The 19,191-nt window shown below is 42.8% G+C and overlaps 1 protein-coding gene across 2 annotated transcripts in view; it reads right to left on the reverse strand.

Annotated features, from left to right (window-relative positions):
• Window positions 1–195: 195 nt before the first annotated feature.
• The window catches only part of camkvl (CaM kinase-like vesicle-associated, like), a 33,584-nt gene continuing 14,588 nt past the window's right edge, over window positions 196–19,191 (reverse strand). The window contains exons 2-12 of one of the 2 annotated variants that reach the window (XM_035644770.2): window positions 9,779–9,885; window positions 8,539–8,670; window positions 8,234–8,308; window positions 7,217–7,355; window positions 5,976–6,096; window positions 5,537–5,612; window positions 5,208–5,344; window positions 4,543–4,621; window positions 4,354–4,441; window positions 4,007–4,015; window positions 196–2,771 (exon numbers count right to left, since the gene is read on the reverse strand). In XM_035644770.2, coding sequence (XP_035500663.1) covers window positions 1,293–2,771; window positions 4,007–4,015; window positions 4,354–4,441; window positions 4,543–4,621; window positions 5,208–5,344; window positions 5,537–5,612; window positions 5,976–6,096; window positions 7,217–7,355; window positions 8,234–8,308; window positions 8,539–8,670; window positions 9,779–9,873 — 2,430 coding nt within the window. In that variant the 5' untranslated portion in view covers window positions 9,874–9,885 and the 3' untranslated portion in view covers window positions 196–1,292. The remainder of the gene's footprint in view (window positions 2,772–4,006; window positions 4,016–4,353; window positions 4,442–4,542; window positions 4,622–5,207; window positions 5,345–5,536; window positions 5,613–5,975; window positions 6,097–7,216; window positions 7,356–8,233; window positions 8,309–8,538; window positions 8,671–9,778; window positions 9,886–19,191) is intronic. The other variant, XM_035644771.2, reaches the window with a different exon arrangement.

The following is a 19,191-nucleotide window of genomic DNA, read 5'->3' on the forward strand; positions in this document are numbered from 1 at the left end:
GTGTACCCTGGGATTTGTAGGCCGGGCTGTGATCGTTAGAACTCATCCGTGGGAAATGATTGGATAACGGTTTTTCAGCACTAGTCCTTCAAAAGCATTGTTGTGGTTCACAATATGCAGCATGGTAACGTGTCAAACTGAGTAATCATCTCAGGTTCAAACAGTTTAAATGAATTAAACAACTCAACATGAAGCTTTTTTTTTTTACATTTTATTGAAAGACTTGCAAACAGCACAGATTACTTAGGGGTCATGATAGTGGATGTGTGGACACTTTGAGGAGGAAAAAGCACAGAAACTGGTATCACAGAGATTCAAAAGCAGATAAAATTCAGGAAGATTTTTTTTTTTCACACAACAAAAAGGAGCAAATATCGACGACACTGTCCGATCTAACAGAGCCAAATGAATGTGTTGACGAAAAACAAGCTTTCTGGTCTGGGCTTTTTGGAGAACTCTGGTAAAAAAGAAAAGTGTTTATTTGTATCTGTGCGTGTGTGCGTGTGTGCATGCGTGCATGCGTTCGTGTGTGTTTTATTGCAAAGCCTTTATACAATATCTTGCATCTAAACATTTTGTCCCCCACTCTCCAAGATGTGTGGAGCAACTCACAAGACTTTGAGTGATAGTTCAAGTTTAAGCAGCCAGTGGAAATGCTTCCTCAGTTTAGTATCACTTACGTCTGACAAATGTGCGACTGCAAGCTCAGGATTTTGCAGCCTCAATACAGTAGGAATAGTTATATAAATCAACAGGAATGCAAAAATAAAATGAAAAGGGACGAGCTCATTTGAAAAAAAAAGGTTGTTTAAATATAAGGAAGGTCACAACATGTGAGCAGAGCAAGAACTAGGGACCCATTTTTGTATGTATTTACATTTTCTAGGGATAATGCAAAATCAAAATACTCGCTCAGCTGTTAACTCGCATTGTTAGCTGAGAATTGTACCACACTGTTTTATTTCAGTAGACTTGTTATTTCGTGCTCGGATGCCATTGTGAAGTGATTGTGTGGTGAGCACTCACGCACAAAATCTGTATTTGAGGTGCAAACAAACTCAATCTTGGTCTTTGCAGCTGTCATGAAGACAAATACAGTAGTCTACTCTCCTTAAACCACAGTTAGTGGAATGCCCTAGGTAGATTTCTCTTAACCAGTCATCTCAATATGAATAAACAGCCAAGCCAAACAACATTATCACTTTCTTCTGGTGGGCAAACGGGATAATACTTCTGGGTGAGAGAGTCATTGAACCCTCCATGTGTTGCACATTGCCTCATGCACACCAGCTTCATAGACCCCTGCCCATCTCAGATCTGGGAGACTGGCTGGAACAAGCGGCGCTCTTACGTCCATCCCTGTCTTCCTGCTCTCCTGCAGCCTGGGGTGAGGCTTGTGTGGGTGGAGAAGGTGGGGGATAGGAGGGAGGAGGGATAGTGAGGTGAGGGAGAGATGGCAGGGTGGGCCTGGGAGAGGTGGGAAGAGGCGGCGGCGTGGCCGAAGTTGCAGGTGAGGCGTGTTGTGCGCGGGAGGTGGCAGGTGAGGCGTGTGTGCTCCGGGCACGCGGTTGTTCGGCGGGGCAGTCACTGATTTGCTCGAGCAGTGAAGGCATGTCTCCCTCAATCTTCTCCAGCACGGCTGCCATTTGCTTTTCTATCTGCTCTATCACACTGTCCATTTGCCAGTCGCTTGTGGTGCTGCTCCCACCACCTCCATGCTGTAGCCCAGTTCCATAGAAACCTATCCCTGCGCCACTTGTATACAGGGAGCTGTATGGACTCCCGAAGCTCCCTGCCATCCCCATCCCTACAGTTCCGACCTCTGGGTTGTATGGTGTGGCATGACGGCCCAAACTAGCAGAACTTCCTACCGCATAACAACCCCGCCCTGTTGCAGGCCCTGCCCTGGCTATGCTAAACTCTGCACTGTATCTGTCTGTTTTCCTGGAATCCCTATCCCCACTAATAACAGGGCTACCATCACCTCTTAACCTAACTCCCAGTCCTATATCCACCTCAGCTCCAGGCCCTATTGCTGGAGTGAGTGATGCTGCCACTGACCGTTCTGCCACGGCCTCGGGTACTTGTGTCTGACACCAGCTTCTGTCCATCTCATCCTTCTTTTGCTTCTGTGGGGCTTGTTTCTTCTCTGATGAGGCTGTGGCATCAGCAGACGCTGTGGGTGGAGGGCCATGGAGCGTAGCAGCCATTTTACGTTTGCTGCTGGGATCAGGGGACGCGGATGTGTGCTTTTTGTCAAGATTGGTTCCCGAAGAACCGTCTGACAGCTTGGTGGGGTCGTGCATCGGCGCAGGGGTTGGTTTGGATTCTGGGACAAATTTATTTTGCCCAAAATTGGCAGCCATTTTCCTGGTTCCATCACCTGCTGCTTTCTTTGCACCAACCATATCAGACTCCTCTTGTGTGAGTTTGGTAGCTGTATTCGAGTGGCATAGAGGGTCCTGAATATCTGATGGGGAAGTTCCAACAGACGGGCCGACAGTCATCTTTATTTCCTCCTGTTTTTCGCCTAGATTACTCCGCCCCTCCTCCTGGTCCATAGCTGCGGGGGTGTTTTCAACAGTAACCTCTAAAGACACACTACTTGACGTCACGCCTCCATCACCTTTGTCTCCCTCCTCACTTGTACCCTGAGACACACCTCCTTCACCATCTCCTGCCTCTTCACTGCCCTGAGCTTCAGCTGAACTGTCAGTTAATGCCTCTGAATTCTTCAGTCGTTGCATGAAGGTGGTCACACGGATTGCTTTCTGCAAAACAGACAGTGGCAAAGAAAAAGAAGCAAAGGATAGTAGGAAAAAGAAAATTAGATTCACAATATGTTGCTTTCATAAACACCCATGAAGACTTTTTTTCACTTAAAAGAAGAAAAAAAACAACTTGATTCTATAGTTGGTTATGGTAAAGCATAAAAAATTAAGCGTTCAATACAAACATTAGACAAAAAGCCTGTCAAGGCACTAGGACTTTGCATCATCATACTAAGCGCTGACATATGATTCGCGTCAAGTGAACAGTGCAGTAAGATTATTGCCAGTTGTTTACTTCCAGGAGGCGATAACATATTGCACCCTGGTTTAAATCAATCTCAAGACTCGCTCCCCCAAAGCAAACTCCTTGACTGCTTGTTGAGTGACTGGAAAAGGCAAGTAAGCAGATAAGTGTGAATCTCCTTCATTCTTACACTTATCTGACTCCTTTTAATTCACAAACACTGAAGGAGTTAGGGAAAATGAGTGAGCTTGGAAGATGTTTCTAAACCAAGGAATTGAATCTCTGGAAGTGAAAAGCTGTTCGGACACGGAAATGTCACTGAACACAATACGGCTTGACTGAGCAGCTTCTGTCTAGTTTCAAGTATGACTTGAATGTAACACTGAGGTACAGTATGGAACAATGAGCCAGGATTCACGTTAGAGGAATGACAGAGGGCCTTACAGTTCAAATCACTGCAGTTCAACAGTCCACAGTGGCCTGTATCCCATATATCCTTTCCATTTCTTCCTCCTTATCTACACTAATATAAAAACTATGCAAGTAATGAGCCAACCTTGTTCCCTGTTGTTGATCATTGTCTTATTTGTACTGGTCTGGCTTTATAAACTAGTGTAGATGAGGAGTTAGAAAGGAGCAGAGCGAGCCACTTTGAACATCTGAGCCTAATCCAATGAAAGAGAAGTGGGGCAGAGTGGATGGATCTCTTCTGGAACAGGAAGAGTGACAGTGGACAGGAACAGAGCTCATGAGAAGAGTTTCACTAGCCCAGCCATGATCAATGCATCTCAAAGCAGACTAAAATTTTACGTTAACTCCTTCTATTTGTTTGATCATTATTGACTATTTTTAACTACAGAAACCTCTTTTTAATTCAAGAAGGTGTTCAAGCAATAACGAAAGATGTTTTGTTATTGAATCATGCCGGACTAAATGTGAGTTTCTACTCATGCTCTGTCCTTTCACTCTCCCTCACAATGAACTACAATACCTTTAACTCCTGGGAACCACATGGGGAAAGAGAGAAGAGGGTTTTAGCTGTTACTTATGCTGTTAATTCAGCACTTCCATCTTGATTAACTACTACTTTGTCTTCAGCGTTCATTTCCCCATGACACCCAGATGACATCACCGTATACAGTATCATGCAAATTTAAACATTCATCTGCAGAGCCACATGCTGAACCAATAGCAATCATCATAACAAATAAACCCATTATCCTCACAATCATTAGGGGCATTTTCAACATAGCCATCATCTGGTTTCTCCTCCTTTTCTCTGCTGCTTACTTCATTATTATTACAAACTGTAGAAAAAGAGTGAAAGTGAATTCGTACCCGCCACTTGGCCTTGGCAAAGTTCTTCTCAAACTGGGCACACACGCCGTCCTTTAGGTTCTTCTCTGATGCACCATTACCTGCAATCCTGACACAGAGGGGACAGACGGCATACAAGTGAGTGTGAGGCCTGAAGAGGTGAACCCGAATGTTTGCGTTCTTGTGAACGCGGCACGTGCACTCGATTACCATTCATGCCAAAGTGCATCTTGTGCTGTGATTCTCAGCATCTGGTCCACCTCCATTAGTCGACAGACCAGTTCCTTGGCTGAAAGAGACAGAGCAACAAAAAAGGAGAACGAGTTAATTCAAGGGGTGCCATTTGTGATTAAAAAAAAAATGTTTTAAACGGAATATAAAGAGGTCGTTTTTTAAGAGAGTGAATGTTGTTAATCTGAAATCATAACTGTTGGTTGACCACTTGATTGTGAAGAGACAAGCTGCTTTTCTGAACATTCAAATGTCTGCAAATGTTGTTCCAGGCCTTTTACAGAACTTTTCCTGCCAGCCCCCTGGTTAAATGTCCGTGAAATGTCAAAGTGGGCCCATTTGAGAACACAGCAGGAAAATCTCCAGAAGACTACGTCGAGCAAGTCGGCTCTCTACCCATGCAGGCAAAAATGTCTGCCATGCATCCGACTCGGGGCGATCTCCTGCTACGCTCTAACGGCAAACTCCGGAAACTGTCCGCATCAAATTTTGATGTCTGAAAACAGTTTCAGAATATATGATGGTAATAATGTGAAATCCAATATCTCGATTATTGCTCCTTTAAATTAGGGCTGCAGGTGGGCAAACATATCGTAGAAAATTCAGCTGGGTGTTTCATGCCGGCATGTGGTGGAGCCGTGTACCTGCAGGGGAAATGTCATCCCAGTGAGGAGAGTCAAACTCAAACTCCCCAGCAACAATGCGGCAGAAGATGATGCGATTATGTAGATCTGTGTTCTCCTCCTCTGTCTCATCGTAGAAAGGAGGGTTACCTGATAAACTGCAAAAACGGGGAAAAAACACACAAGGAGGAAAAAGGATGGGAAATAACTCTGAAACCACGTCAGCAACTGCTGGAAATGTCCTTAAAGAATCAAACAAAAGCAACAATTCAGCTCATTTCATATGCAGCTCAGTCTGTATTGTCCTGTAAGATTAATAATAGCTTTGGTATTTACTGATGGAGACTCACAGTATGAACATAATAACACCCACAGCCCAGCAGTCCACAGGACGACCATATCGGTGGCGAGCCACCACTTCAGGAGCTGAGAGAGAGGAAAGACAAGAGCAGACATACTGAATTTGGCTTGGGTTTTCAACTATAAACCATCGCAGCACATTTATAATTTCATATATATAATTTTTTTTGTGTTTTACTTGTTTTTTTGTAAGTAAAGAAAGTAGTTTTTGTAAGAAAAGTACAGAACTCAAAAAGGTAAAGAATGCCTCCCGGGCCTATTCACAACACAATGTAAAGCTAATGAAAGGACATAGTGTCAAAGGATGAAGGACAGAGAAACCAAGTAAAAAGTTGTTGTTGTTTTATTAAAACCACAAATAGTTGTTGTTGGAAAGGCTGCTCCTGTTGTAATGTGACATTCAACAGCTGTAAATCAAGAGTATCCTACCCAGGTACTCCGGTGTTCCACAAGGCTCCGTGATGGCTCCGTTCTCAAACCTGGACAGGTAGAAATCTCGCAGAACTACTTTGTTGTGGTTGTTTTCTGTGTAGTACATCAGGTTTTCCAGCTATACGAAACACGGGGGAGAATAAGCATCCTCATACAAATACACACAGTCAGAAGCGCAACTATTCAAAGTCATTAAGGGACTGGTCATGGAACACGTTCGGTGCAACAAATATTCGATTGTGGGTATTTTGATAGATAATCTGTTCAGCACTGGTTGCACAGGCTTCCCACTAGTTTTGAGTTTTTCAAAATAACTCTTCTGCAACTGGTCAAGAGTGGTCAAGTCATATTTTCTATTACCATTTGTTACAAGGTCTAACAAGATGAGAAAATGTAGTCACCAAACTGTTAAATGCTCAAGATGAGTCAGCTAATGATCAGTCAAGATGTTAATATATATCATAAGTTATATTCAAGTCTGTCTGTGTGTGTGTGTGTGTGTGTGTGTGTGTGTGTGTGTGTGTGTGTGTGTGTTTGACGGTAGAGCTGATAGAACAGTCTTGTTTTTATATGTCAGAGCTGTTTAGAACAAGCTAGTACAAACTGTCAATAAGACCAACAGGTACATAACATATTTTACAAGAGAGCACTCAGAGAGCTTAGACCTATGCCAAGACTGGGCAATCCCCCTTGCAATGGTAGACTGAGAGAAAATGTATGGTTTCTACCAGCAGGGGGAGTCTGAAGCTCAAGAGATGCTGTAAGTCCATCCTAATGGGTATATGATGTGGGATAAAGATATACATCTGAGTGTGTGTGTGTGTCTGTGTGTCTGTGTGTGTGTGCGTGTACGTGTGTGTGTGTGTGCGCGCACGTGTGTGCGTGTGTTGATGTGTTTGTGTGTGTGTGTCACCCGAGACTGCATTATGCCATAAAGACAGTGTTTACTCCCTTGCTAAAAATGCTATCAAATGTTGAGTCATTAACTTAGATGGCAGCGTAAAGACTTTATGTGTCTCTGTAGAGATTCTGTCGACTAAATACAGAAATTGCTTTCAGGGGTGTGATGGTGAAGAGGACCACTCACTCACTCGCTATAAATCTTTTTGTTACAGTTCATCCTGTACCTTTAGAGGTATTATAAGTAATCTGTGTCCTTGTGTCTCACCACTGACACACGCACATAGCCACACGTGCCTTAGTGTAGGAAGAAAAGGAGAAAGAGAGTCGCTGCGTACCTTCAGGTTCCTGTGAACTATGTTGAGGGAGTGTAAGTAAGCCACAGCCTCAAGGACTTGTCTGATGACATTGGAAGCGTCTCTCTCTGTGTAATTCCCCTGGTCGAGAATCCAGTCGAATACGTCTCCTCCTGTGGCACTGCAGGCAATTACACACACACACACACACACACACACACGCACGTAAACATCAGTGCGCACATTTCCAAATAAACAAATAAATATCAATGCAAGTTGGTGCGACTGTTAACCACATGTTGCAACACATTTATTCACTTTAGGGCCGGTGTAACACAGTTATCAAAAGCCCAGCGCTCCTGTTTATAGTCCATTGGTAAGGCAATCTGTTTCTGCTGGCCCAAAGCTATTCGCTGCTGCTGAGCAATTAAAAAAGTAGAGTGTTGGTCATTACTCCGAAAGACTTGGTTAACTTTGGATGGTAAATGATTGCGTATCATGCGCAGCTCCGGGGCTACTAACTGGGCACCAGTGTGCGAGCTATGAACAGAGAGCAACACGACAAACAGGCTGGCGCAAACACAGATGTCTGAAACCACTCCGAGTGCCGTCTGTCTCTCCGCATTTCGGTAACAGAAAGGAAATATTTGGCCCCCTCGGCTGCAATGAGTGTTATTCCTTTCAAATGCGGCTACAGGTGTTGAAAAATGCAATAGTCACAAGTGAAGTGGATGGGGCGCACTCCGCTGCTGCAGGAGCACTGAGCGATGTTAAGTGTTACTGAGAGCAAATATCTCATCAAATCTAACACCTTCCTCTGTTGCTGAGGGGAGCAACAGAGCACACTGTAATAAGAGGAGAGGCTCAATCCCTACCCTCCGGCTGATGGATTTGTGTGTGTAAAGGTACATGAAGGGCAATTACACAATTAAGACAAACAATTAAGAGAAACACACACACACACACACACACTTACACACACACACACTCATAAGTACGCATTGACAGGAATGCGTACACAAGAAAGATAAATGGAGAAAGAGTAAGAGAAACACTCACAGTTCCTGAATGATGAAGTATTCTTTCCGGGTCTCGAACGTGTCGATCAGCTGGAGGATGTTTGGGTGGTTGACCCTGGAACAGCGGGAAAAAAACAGACGGGTCACAGAATTTAACCTTACAACAGTGAGGCATCTCATTTCCTCTCATCTATTCAGTTGCAGGGCACTAACCATTCACAGGCTTTTGCAAAGTCTACAAACAAAATTGCGTGGGCATGAAATCAACAAAACATTCTCTCATTCTCTCAACCATTCTTACATAGATCAATCATTCATCCGTCTGCAAACAGCCTGACTACGTACAATTTCAGGATCATGATTTCGTTCTTGGCAGCCTTGCGGACTTTCCTGCCGTCTTTCTTGAGGAATTTCTTGCAGACAAACACCTTGTCTGTTTGTCTGTCCTTAGCCAGGCACAGCTCGCAGAACTCCTTCCTACGCAGGAAGAAGAAAATAGACAGAAAGACAGACACACTCAGTAAGGCAGAAAAAAAGAGTTAAATACGATGTTGGAAAAAAAGAGGAAATGCGTGGCTATGTGTAAGAGGGAGAGCACATGAAAATGTCTTTAGATGTTGTTGATTAACATCTAAAGACACAGAATATGGCCCAAGAGAGACGCAGCATAATATTCAAATTAGGGAGACAAAGCTGGCTGTTTGAGAATTCAAATGGAATGGCTGCACTGGGTCTATCAGCAGGGCATTGCCTCATTTTGAACCGCGGCACTTTGCCCAAATGGATTTTGAGGAGCTGTGTGATGTAAAATTAAAGTACAATGTTCACAAAGTTCACTTTAAATATTTCATACCCAATGATACTCTCAGGAAGATGACAGTGACGCCCTTTCTTCCCTTTTTTAAGAACGCTTAAAATGAGATGCACTAAATAATGAAATGAAAAGAAAAAAATGATAACATTCAGAATGGAAGAGATAAAAGGGAGTAATAAACACACTTTCCATCTTTTCGAGTCTTTGTCATCCTTCGTCATCCAGACACACACACACACACACACACACACACACACACACACACACACACACACACACACATATATGCACCTAAATTTGTAAATGTGTTTGTATGTTATGTAAAAGATGAGCAGAAATCCCTGCAGCCAAACGCTGGTGCTGCCATATGGCCTCTCACACTGATTGGTGTTTGTGTGTGTGTGTGTGTGTGTGTCAAGCAGAGGTGTTCAGAATGAAAACAACAACAAAAAAAATGGCCAGTATTTTTCGAGGCATGATAGTGTAACTGTCATGATTCAACTATACAGACAATTGGTTGGCCAACATTTTGAAAAATATCTTAAGTCTGTACACACTACACATGCTAATACCTTCTGCCATTCTTTTAGTGGAAACGCTTGATATGCCAAACCGACTCTGCAGTGAAAATGGATCCAATTTCGACTGGAAGTAATTCATGAAGAGAATCAAAGAAACATTTGGGAGTATTGAAACGTGTCCACGAATTCCACATGGCAAGGGAAGGACAAGGCAACAGAATGGCAGGCACAAGGCTTTCATGGTACTTACGCTCGGAGGACCTGTCCAATCTCATATTTGTCTGTGACATCAGCGATGTTATTGTAATTCCGCCCATCTCGCAGGGCAAGGCACCCAAATGGCATGACGTCATTCACCTAATAAATACAGAGAAAGACATTTCACTCATGGCACTAGAAAGGCGGAAAGTACAGCATTAATTATTTCGACGATACCTTGAGGTAACAGAGAGATAAATGGATTGCAGGGACACATGGACGGGCATGTTAAAGACGAAAAGTGCGCTGATGAAACATGATGAAAATCTCCAGTCGTGGAAGTCTAAGACACCAAAGGAGTGCTGTCACTATTAGCCTTGGAAATACACAATGGAGAACCACGGAGCCAAGTCAGTTTCTGAGTGCTTCTGGATACTAACGCTTGTGGCAGCCTGATTGCATGCCAACCTTGTCAACAGATACTAAGCTACTCGCTAAGCCTCTCTTTACTCTGCTAAAGTCTGCAGATTCTGTGCAACGTCTGTCAAGTTCAAGTTAAACTTTATTTATAAAGGGCAGTGTCCCTATGTCCCACAAGCAGCTGGCTTCTTCGGCAATCACTGACAGTACTGGGCTTTAATGACTGGAAAATTAGTTTTTGTTTGTAACCTTGTCTGCATGTGTGTGTGTGTGTATATACGTGTTAGATTTACATTCTGATCCATAGATCAGCAGTTCATGACCCTTTTAATTTGCTCGGAAAATCACCAAGAATTACTTTTATTGTATCTTCTCACCTCAAAGTAACTCTTACTGTTAACACTGCGCCTGCCTGAAAAAAACCCAGCACCCATTTATTATGTACTGTCCAGTTTTTATTGAAATGTAATTAATTCATTGGTATAAAGGTGAGCAGTAATTTGCACAACGTAAAAATAAATAAATAAATATATATATATATATCTAGCTTAGGTCACCAAGAACTGAAAAAATAAATAAAAAACCCTCAGTCTGTACAAAGGCAGTGTGTTACTTCCTATTACAACAATACCGTTGTGCAAATCTGTGTACAAAAAAAAAAAGACAAAAAAAATGTAAGTGACAAAGGAAGACACAAATTTTGGCCAGGGGAAGATCAGCACAGCCTCCAGACCTAAACCTGGATCTGGTTTGAGATGAACTGGACAGAAGGTGTAAGCGAGTGAGGCATTGATCGATGTAAAAAACAACAAAAAAATGCTGAAAAATAGCGGTGTTCAAAAAACTTTTGACCAGTAGTGTACATAGTTTCCAAAACTGTCAGACTATCGCACCCTACTGTATTTTACCATCAGATTCTTCTTATCGTGTCCACCCTTTAAATAGCTTGTGACCCCACAGAAGGTAGTGTGACCCCACTGGGTAGAAAATCAAGGATCTAGATCGTGAATCAGCAATCCATATACCATCTCACCACAGTCCTCAGGCAATCCTCACCCACATTCTTTAAAAGCGTCTACTGCAGGACACAGAGTCCCAGGAAGCATCAGCCATCCATCCTCACGGTCCTCCTTAAATACCCAACGCAACCCATTCCTGTGGGGCAGTTCATTTCTGTCACCGCCCTTGAATTTCTCTTAGTGGAGGTTTCTACCCATACAGTTTAAATCTTGTGTCCCTGTCGGGGACCAGACAAGTCCATGGAAGTGGCCATGTCAGGAAATATGTGATAGGAGTGAATTTGGCATTTGATAGATTAATATGAGCAACTCTACATGCAGGTAGTCAAATTGTAGGGGTTGTGTTGTGTGTCTTAGCAAGGGAGGGAGACAAAAAAGGAACTAATACAAAAAAAAAAAAAAAAAAGCAAATACAATGTGAGGAGTATGAGAACAGAAAGGCAATAAAAATCCTTAGAGGTCAGGACGTTTTGCTTCTGCTAATTTAGGATTAAGAAATGAATATCAGTGATGTGAAATCCACTCTCTCTCTCTCTCCCTCTGTGTGTGTGTGTGTGTGTGTGTAGCATCACCACTGTCGATGATAGGGTTAGAGGTGCTTCTGGTCCGAGATGGAGGCAGGGCTGGAGAGTACTGTGTAATCCCAGTGCTGGCCCTAATCTCTAATCTGTACCCCTAATCCAAAGCGCTGGGATACACTGTGTGTGCATGTGCCCGCATGTACGAGTGTGTATGTCTGGGCAAGTGCAAAGGTTGATGCGGATATGTCACATGTGCAGATATGAGTTTGAGAGCAGAGGGGTGTGTGTTTGTGTGCGTGTGTGTGTGCGTGTACATGTCGGTCCATATGTGCATCCTTGTGCGAGTGTAATGCTACAGTGAAACCGTGGGGGAATTTTGTGTTGGATTGAAAAGGCCTAGTTTTGCCAGCAGATTATGTAAGAACAACAACATTCCCATGACACGGCCCAGGACGGCGAAGGTGATGTTGACTTGATGTGAATGGAGCACATCCATCGCTGTGGGAACAAAATGTTCCCAATGAAATACAGTAGCAACTGCCAAACACCACATGTCACAATGTGGGTCAGCAGATGCGCACGCCAATAACGTTTTCACACACTAGCTTTCAAGATCAGTTTTTGGTCCTAACCTGCTGTGAAACTATAAATTCCCAAATCTCCACTGTTTATGTTTCAAAAGCTCAACACAATCTGCACATCGGCAGTGACCAACACAGAACAGTGTTGGGCATTTGCTGAATATATTGAGCATTATGACAAAGTCAGTAAATGTATCTTTTAAGTCACTATTAGACATCCACTGAAGTCTGGACATCTGGCACAATCTCCTGCAGCATTCGTCGAATGTGAAAGGCAAACATTTCAGAGTTCACATCTGAAAACAACTTAAAACTTTGGCATCAGACTTTTACCAAACTTCCCCTCCAGTTTCTCTACAGTCACTGTGGGTTGAGAACTGCGGCCGAAAGTTAAAGTGATATTAAATCCTTGAAGGCCTCTGGCTTACAACCTGTGATTAAAGCGTAAAGGGAGCTACTCTCTTGGTGCAAATCCATCAACGGTCTGTATGTTTGTCCTTTCATCCGTCTTTGTGCACTGGTGATTGTTTCTCAGGCCAAAAAACGCACACCTGCAGGAGAGAGAGAGAGAGTCGATGTGAACATTGAAGTTGACGGGGAGCAGAGCGGGAGATATGGGGAGGATGTGAGAGGAAGTGATAAGAAGAGGGAGGAGTGGAAAAGGTGAAACACAACGGAAGAGGTGACAAACGATGGGGGCAGAAAGGCAAGGAGAGAGCTACACTGTGACTAGGTGAAAAGGGTGGAAACGGTGTAACAGAACAAAGTGTAAAACACGGAACTGCAGAGGCAGATTGAGCGTGCCTCTCAACCTCACAGCTTCACAACTCTTGTGTGTGTGTGTGTGTGTGTGTGTGTGTACTTGTTGACATTGTGTGATAACGTGTGTCTGTGACTCATGTTTATTAGAGTATGAGGGGCTGTCCCCAAAGTCAGAAAAACACTTGGCTCACTGACAGAGCAACTTCTCTACATAACAAACTCACATTACGTCATCCCTTGCTATATGTGCAGATAGATAACACAGTATTAGGAGATCAAATGAAGCACTGACGTCCAATTTCTGTGGCAGAAATTATGAAGAAGTTTTAAACGATTAAAAAAAAAAATCTCTTAAATCATACACGCTATCCCTGTTTTTCATCAGGATTTTAAAGCTACAATCCACAAACTTCCACATGTTGACGCAAAGATGACTGAATATCCAGCGTAATGTTTGTTAAGTTATTTCACTTTAATGTTATGCAGTGAAATGTAAATATAATTCAGTCTGTGCACTCTTTTCATTCTTCAAATCAAAACAACACAACTGCAAAAAAGGAATTAAGTTTTACTGAACTTACATTGTTCAATGTCTGACTTTTCCTTTTCATGGCACTTTATTATCTGCCTGCTAACTGTGCTGATGCTTGTGCGTCATTCCAAGTCAACTCGGCCAGAGCTAAGCGGCTCGATCGTTTGACCAACTGGAGTTGGTCCCCGAGCGCTGTTTTCTGGCTGCCCACTGCAGAAGATGACCTTCTTCCCTAGTCATCTTGGTTTGGTTCCCCAATCGTCTCACTCCCTCACTTCTGAAATAATGGCTAAATGCCCCTGACGACAAAGAGCCAATGGCTTTGACTCGACCTCCGAACTTCCCAGATCACATTCCGATCGAGCACGTAGGATCCACTGGATCCACTGCTTTGGTGCTTTGTCCACTCCCCGACAGGTAAGAGATTCACTTGTTTAACTTTAATGAAAATCTGTGCACATTCCTTTGAATGAGGAATAAGGAGTGCTGTCATGCAATAAAAAAAACTGAGAACTACTGAGAACTGTACAGCAGTTTGTTGTACTCTTTGCTCATACCACACACACACCTCTTTGCTCATACCACACACACACACACACACACACACACACACACACACTCAGGTGTGAAGGCACACCGAGCAATCCGAGACATCACACTTCAGCTTCAGCACCTTAAATCCAATTGCTTGTGTATGACTCTGCGTCTGGGTGTGTTTGTGTGCTTATTCACAGGTGTCGTGTTTGGGCTGCAGCAAGGTAAAAAAAAAAAAAAAAGTGAATCATATTGGAATAGAATATCCTATTATCAGCATGGAGGGGACGTGTTTCAGAAGTTCTCGGCATCAAGGTTATTCTAAGAAATGCTCAGTCCAACTACGAGAAGAAAGGAAGAAATATATTAATTCCTCATTGGTGAAGGTTAAAGGTGCATTTTGCAGCTCATCATTAAATGCAAACAGAATTAGACACTAAAGAAAAATCATAACACAATGGGGTTATGTTCTGTGTTACGCAATCTGCCTTGGCTGACTACCTGGGCCTTTCCAGTGCCTCCATTACAGAAAGGCATAATTCTTAATGTATGTTATGTAAATATTTTATTTCACCAACTGCTGTGTGAAGCTGCTTTTGCAGTGGTCTAAGTGTCCTTGCCAAACAGATGCAGCGCAGTGAGGTTTTGTAGATCAACAACGATGCCGCGACGCAAATCCCGATATCTGCACAATGTGATTTTAGCGATGCGACAATCGGCTATGACGGGAGGTGACATCAGATCAGCGGCGTGATTAGATTAACAACAACAACAAGATTTGTATGGGTGGGTGTCGGTAAAATATTCTAAGTATGTCAATGTTCGCCCCAGGAGAAGTGCGAGAGCAGCAGGGTCCCTGGCCGACCTTGGGTTACTTCTGCCGCTGTGAACGAGAGATGACAGGCCTGCCATGTCAAGCTCTATGGGAGCGCAAACCACTTGAGAGATAAACATATGCTGCACACACACACACGCACACACATGAGGTACATACATACACAAGCACGCACATTATACAACATTATACAGTGCACTATACAGCTGTCCTTATGCGACAGAGAAGTATACTGAATATATCTGTTCCTCATTAGAGTTTGACACGCCACTCCGCCTATATCCCGGCAGCAAGGGCACAGGTGTGCGATTCTACAATAATAACACATTTATCCCTTCAACTCTTGCTTTCTTCCTTTCTGTTTCTTTTTTATTCCCGCTCCTGTACCTCTTACCTGCCGGTGGCTTTCATCTGGTCGGTTCGCCCTTACCCATCCCCATTTAGCAGAACTCTACATCCCGAAAGGTTTAATCATGGCAATTCCTCACTGAGGTACAGCGGAGAAAAAAACATCAGGGGCTACGACTGATGTTGCAACCCGTGATGTTCTAACTGTTAAACTAATGGGAATAACAGAGAGGAGAGAGGAAGATCGTGGACACGTTCGCCATTCCTGCAATCTAACCTCTATGTGTGCATGCATATGAGTGAGGAATACATATATTTAAGAGCCACACATGGATACACACTTACGATATAATATAATGTAATGTATGATGTAATTTCTATTTCCCAAAAGCCCTCATAGGTGTAATTAAACCCAACATTACCGTCAGGTTTCCCACCTTTAATAAGATTAGCAATGATTACCCCGAGTTGCTCTCCCCTTGATAACCATTTTACGTGCTTCTTATGCGCAAATCTGTGTGTGTCTCTTCATTTGTGTATAACAAGACATGACAGTTGCAGTCTGTTCCTTATTGATCAGTCAAGACTTGACAACAACAGATAGAAAGAAAAAACACTTTCCGCCTCTGCTGTGCTTTTGGAGGAAGTTTAAACAGATTCCCAACCCTATGTAAAAAACTGCAGCGGGTGTAATTAGAAAATAATAACACAATTAATATTCTAGACACAGCTGGAAGCACTTTCCTACCGTCATCAATATCATTTTGGCCTGCAAAATGTATTTCCACTTAGAATATAATGGTGTTAAGAAGAAATAAGTCCACTTATCCCTCCTGAGCTCATTGCCCGAGTTGACGAGTGAGTGTTGAATATTGAGCGGAGCACGCAGCCGCCTGAGGTTGGTCCCGGGCTTTATCAGGACGCCGTGGCGTGAAAGTGGGCCAAATGAAAAAGAGAGGGGAGGACATGATGGGGAATACACAGGAGAGAAGAACTGAGGGCCACAAAGAGGAGAAGCACGTGGAGGGGCCAATTATCAGCATTACTGTGCCTGTTCAAATCAAGTGTACAACATGGAGTGAGGACGAGGGTGAATGGATTATGAATGGGTTGTCATTTAAATAAATAAATATGCACATTAAGTGTTATGCATGTATGGATACCATATAATATAATGGCTGCAATAAGTGTGCTGCATCAACATGCATTACATTTGCTCATTAAATTCCCAGTATGGGGTCTTCTCCGAGCTTGTTATAAACACTAATTTCCTTATAACTCACAGAGCGGCTCTCATCTGAGGCCTGTGCGTGTGAGTGGTGTGTTTGCGCATGCAAACGAAAGAGACAGAGACAGACAGAGACACACAGAGAGAGAGAGAGAGAGAGAGAGAGAGAGAGAGAGAGAGAGAGAGAGAGAGAGAAAGAGAGAGAGAGAGAGAGAGAGAGAGGGAGTGTGTGTGTGTGTGTGTGTGTGTGTGTGTGTGTGTGTGTGTGTGTGTGTGTGACTGCAAGTTAGACACAAGGCCAGAAACAGGCTTGAAAAGGAAATGCTCTGATGAAAATTCATCACATCCACTAAATTCACTACACACACACACACACACAGCACATGAATATGCACTTTTGCCTTCTGAATGATAGGATTAATCTGTTTCTTAATATCACAACACTGTCTCTGTCTCCTGTTTCCTGTCCACTCATTAGGAGTGGATCTCTGCAGGTCTCGCACAGAAGGTGTGTCCTCAGGGAGAAGAACACCAGTCTGTGTGTGTGTGTGTGTGTGTGTGTGTGTGTGTGTGTGTGTCTACAGCACACACAGAATGATGCAATATCTGGCTGACAGGGGTGCTCTTTCTGACACCAGAATAGCCTGAGGCAAGACCTACACACACACACACACACACACACACACACACACACATGCACCCCCTGCAATATACAGACTGAGCGATGTGCTTTTTGCGAGGGTGTATATGTATGGAAATAACATTTTGACTAAATCTAAGACTGTGTGGATGAGTTGGATACATACTCAGATGTACAACATCACACAGACTGACAGGAGCAAGGAACCCCTCTCCAAGTTGGACGTAGAATCAAAATAGAAAATCAGACCACCGCAGGACAGGAAGGAGAAAAGGGAGACAATCACAAATTAAATATTCAAATCTATTGCATAAAGCATTGAGCCACATTTACACATTTAGAGCATCTCTCTCTCCCAAGACACATGAAACTATGAATGAAGAAAACACTGAGTCCGCTAATTTGTGCTTTTTTACAAAACAATAACACAATAAAATTGAACTTTATTAATTCCAATACAATTTGGTTTATTGGGCAAGTATAAATAGCCAGTAAAATGACAGGGCCATTGTATTGTTTCGCGTGTAAAACAGAATTACATTAATTGCGTCCACTTTTGGCATATGAACCAAACTGTGCCTTCAGGGTATTGTGCTTCTGCAAGGACATACAGAAAAAACTGCCAAGGAACAAAAGTGACTTTCATGAAATTAACAATCAATACGCTCCATTGTTTGCAAGCTAATCGCAAGTGTATAGTAGCTCTACTCTCTGTATCCGGGTGAAATGTGAAATGATCCGAGCGTCTGCCTCTGACTGAACCTTCCGTGTGCTGTCTACCGCAGCAGCCACTTCTTTATTTGTCCTTTTGTCTATGTTCCCTATAGCGTAGATTTAATGGAAACCATTTTTTTTTCTCCTTCATTTCGATCTCCTATTCCCACTAATCTGACATTTTCTATTCCTGGAAACTGGGATTCTCAGAAATGTTCTCCCATGTGGGTTTTGTTGAATTGAAATTGCCAGCCTTGTGCTATAATGAGATGAGGGAAAGGAGCTTTTTGAAAATGCTGATGTGTACAGTAATTTTCAGCTTGTCAACCTTACATGAACATATTAAGAACGTCTCCTCCTGTGAGAAAAGCACTGCTGTTGCCTCCAGTTTGCTCTGTTATCAGTACATCAGTTTCTGTAAAGACAATAAATTAAAAAAACTGTGATCAATGGAAAATCTCAGTGAAGCAGCCCATGAATTACCATTCACCCCAGACAACATCATCACAAATCATTCTATTACACTTGTGCAGTCATCTGTATTATATTGTGTTGTGCAATATTGTGAAACACATTGTGTTTAGAGTCTGTTCAGGAAGATGAATGTGCAACAATTGCACACCCCTGTGGTGTTGTGTTTCAGAGTTGATGATAGACGTTTTGAGATGCAAGCTAAATATTCAAATTTGCCACTACATTAGTAAGGAAATGGCCTAAACCATGGTACACTTGAATAAATTTTTTTGCATTTTTGGTTGTTGATACTTTATATTCAATTACAGCCCATTTAAAAGCAAAAACATATCTAGACCCTGCAGCTACACATGTTTCATACTTTGTTTAAATTACTATACCACAATGCAGCCTCTTCATCCTATGAATGTATGAGTAGCACAATGAAGCACAAGGACAATAATCCTGCTCAACCTCAAATCTCTTTACTCTGAAATTTTTTTGTGGTACTCACGAGTAAAAAAAAATATATATATATTTCGCACTTCGCACTTTAAGATTGCAGGTTGGGGAGACTTCATGTAAAAAGTTTGTGGGGCAGAAAAAAATTGCCATGTCAGGCAGACAGTATCAAGTTGAACATGGCTCACGTGGCAAACATAAATGCACTGAATTAAACGGCTCCTGTCAGCTCTGACACACACACACACACACACACACACACACACACACACACACACACAAAATGACGCATAAATGCTTTCGGCAGACATGAGACATCAGACAAAAAAGATGGAGAAGAGAAGACAACGTTGCTAATGTTTCTGAAATCTGATATCACTATAAAACATTCAGATCTTGTTGTGATACTCAGAGGA

This window comes from Scophthalmus maximus, chromosome 3 (assembly GCF_022379125.1).
Source record: "Scophthalmus maximus strain ysfricsl-2021 chromosome 3, ASM2237912v1, whole genome shotgun sequence".
Taxonomy (NCBI): domain Eukaryota; kingdom Metazoa; phylum Chordata; class Actinopteri; order Pleuronectiformes; family Scophthalmidae; genus Scophthalmus; species Scophthalmus maximus.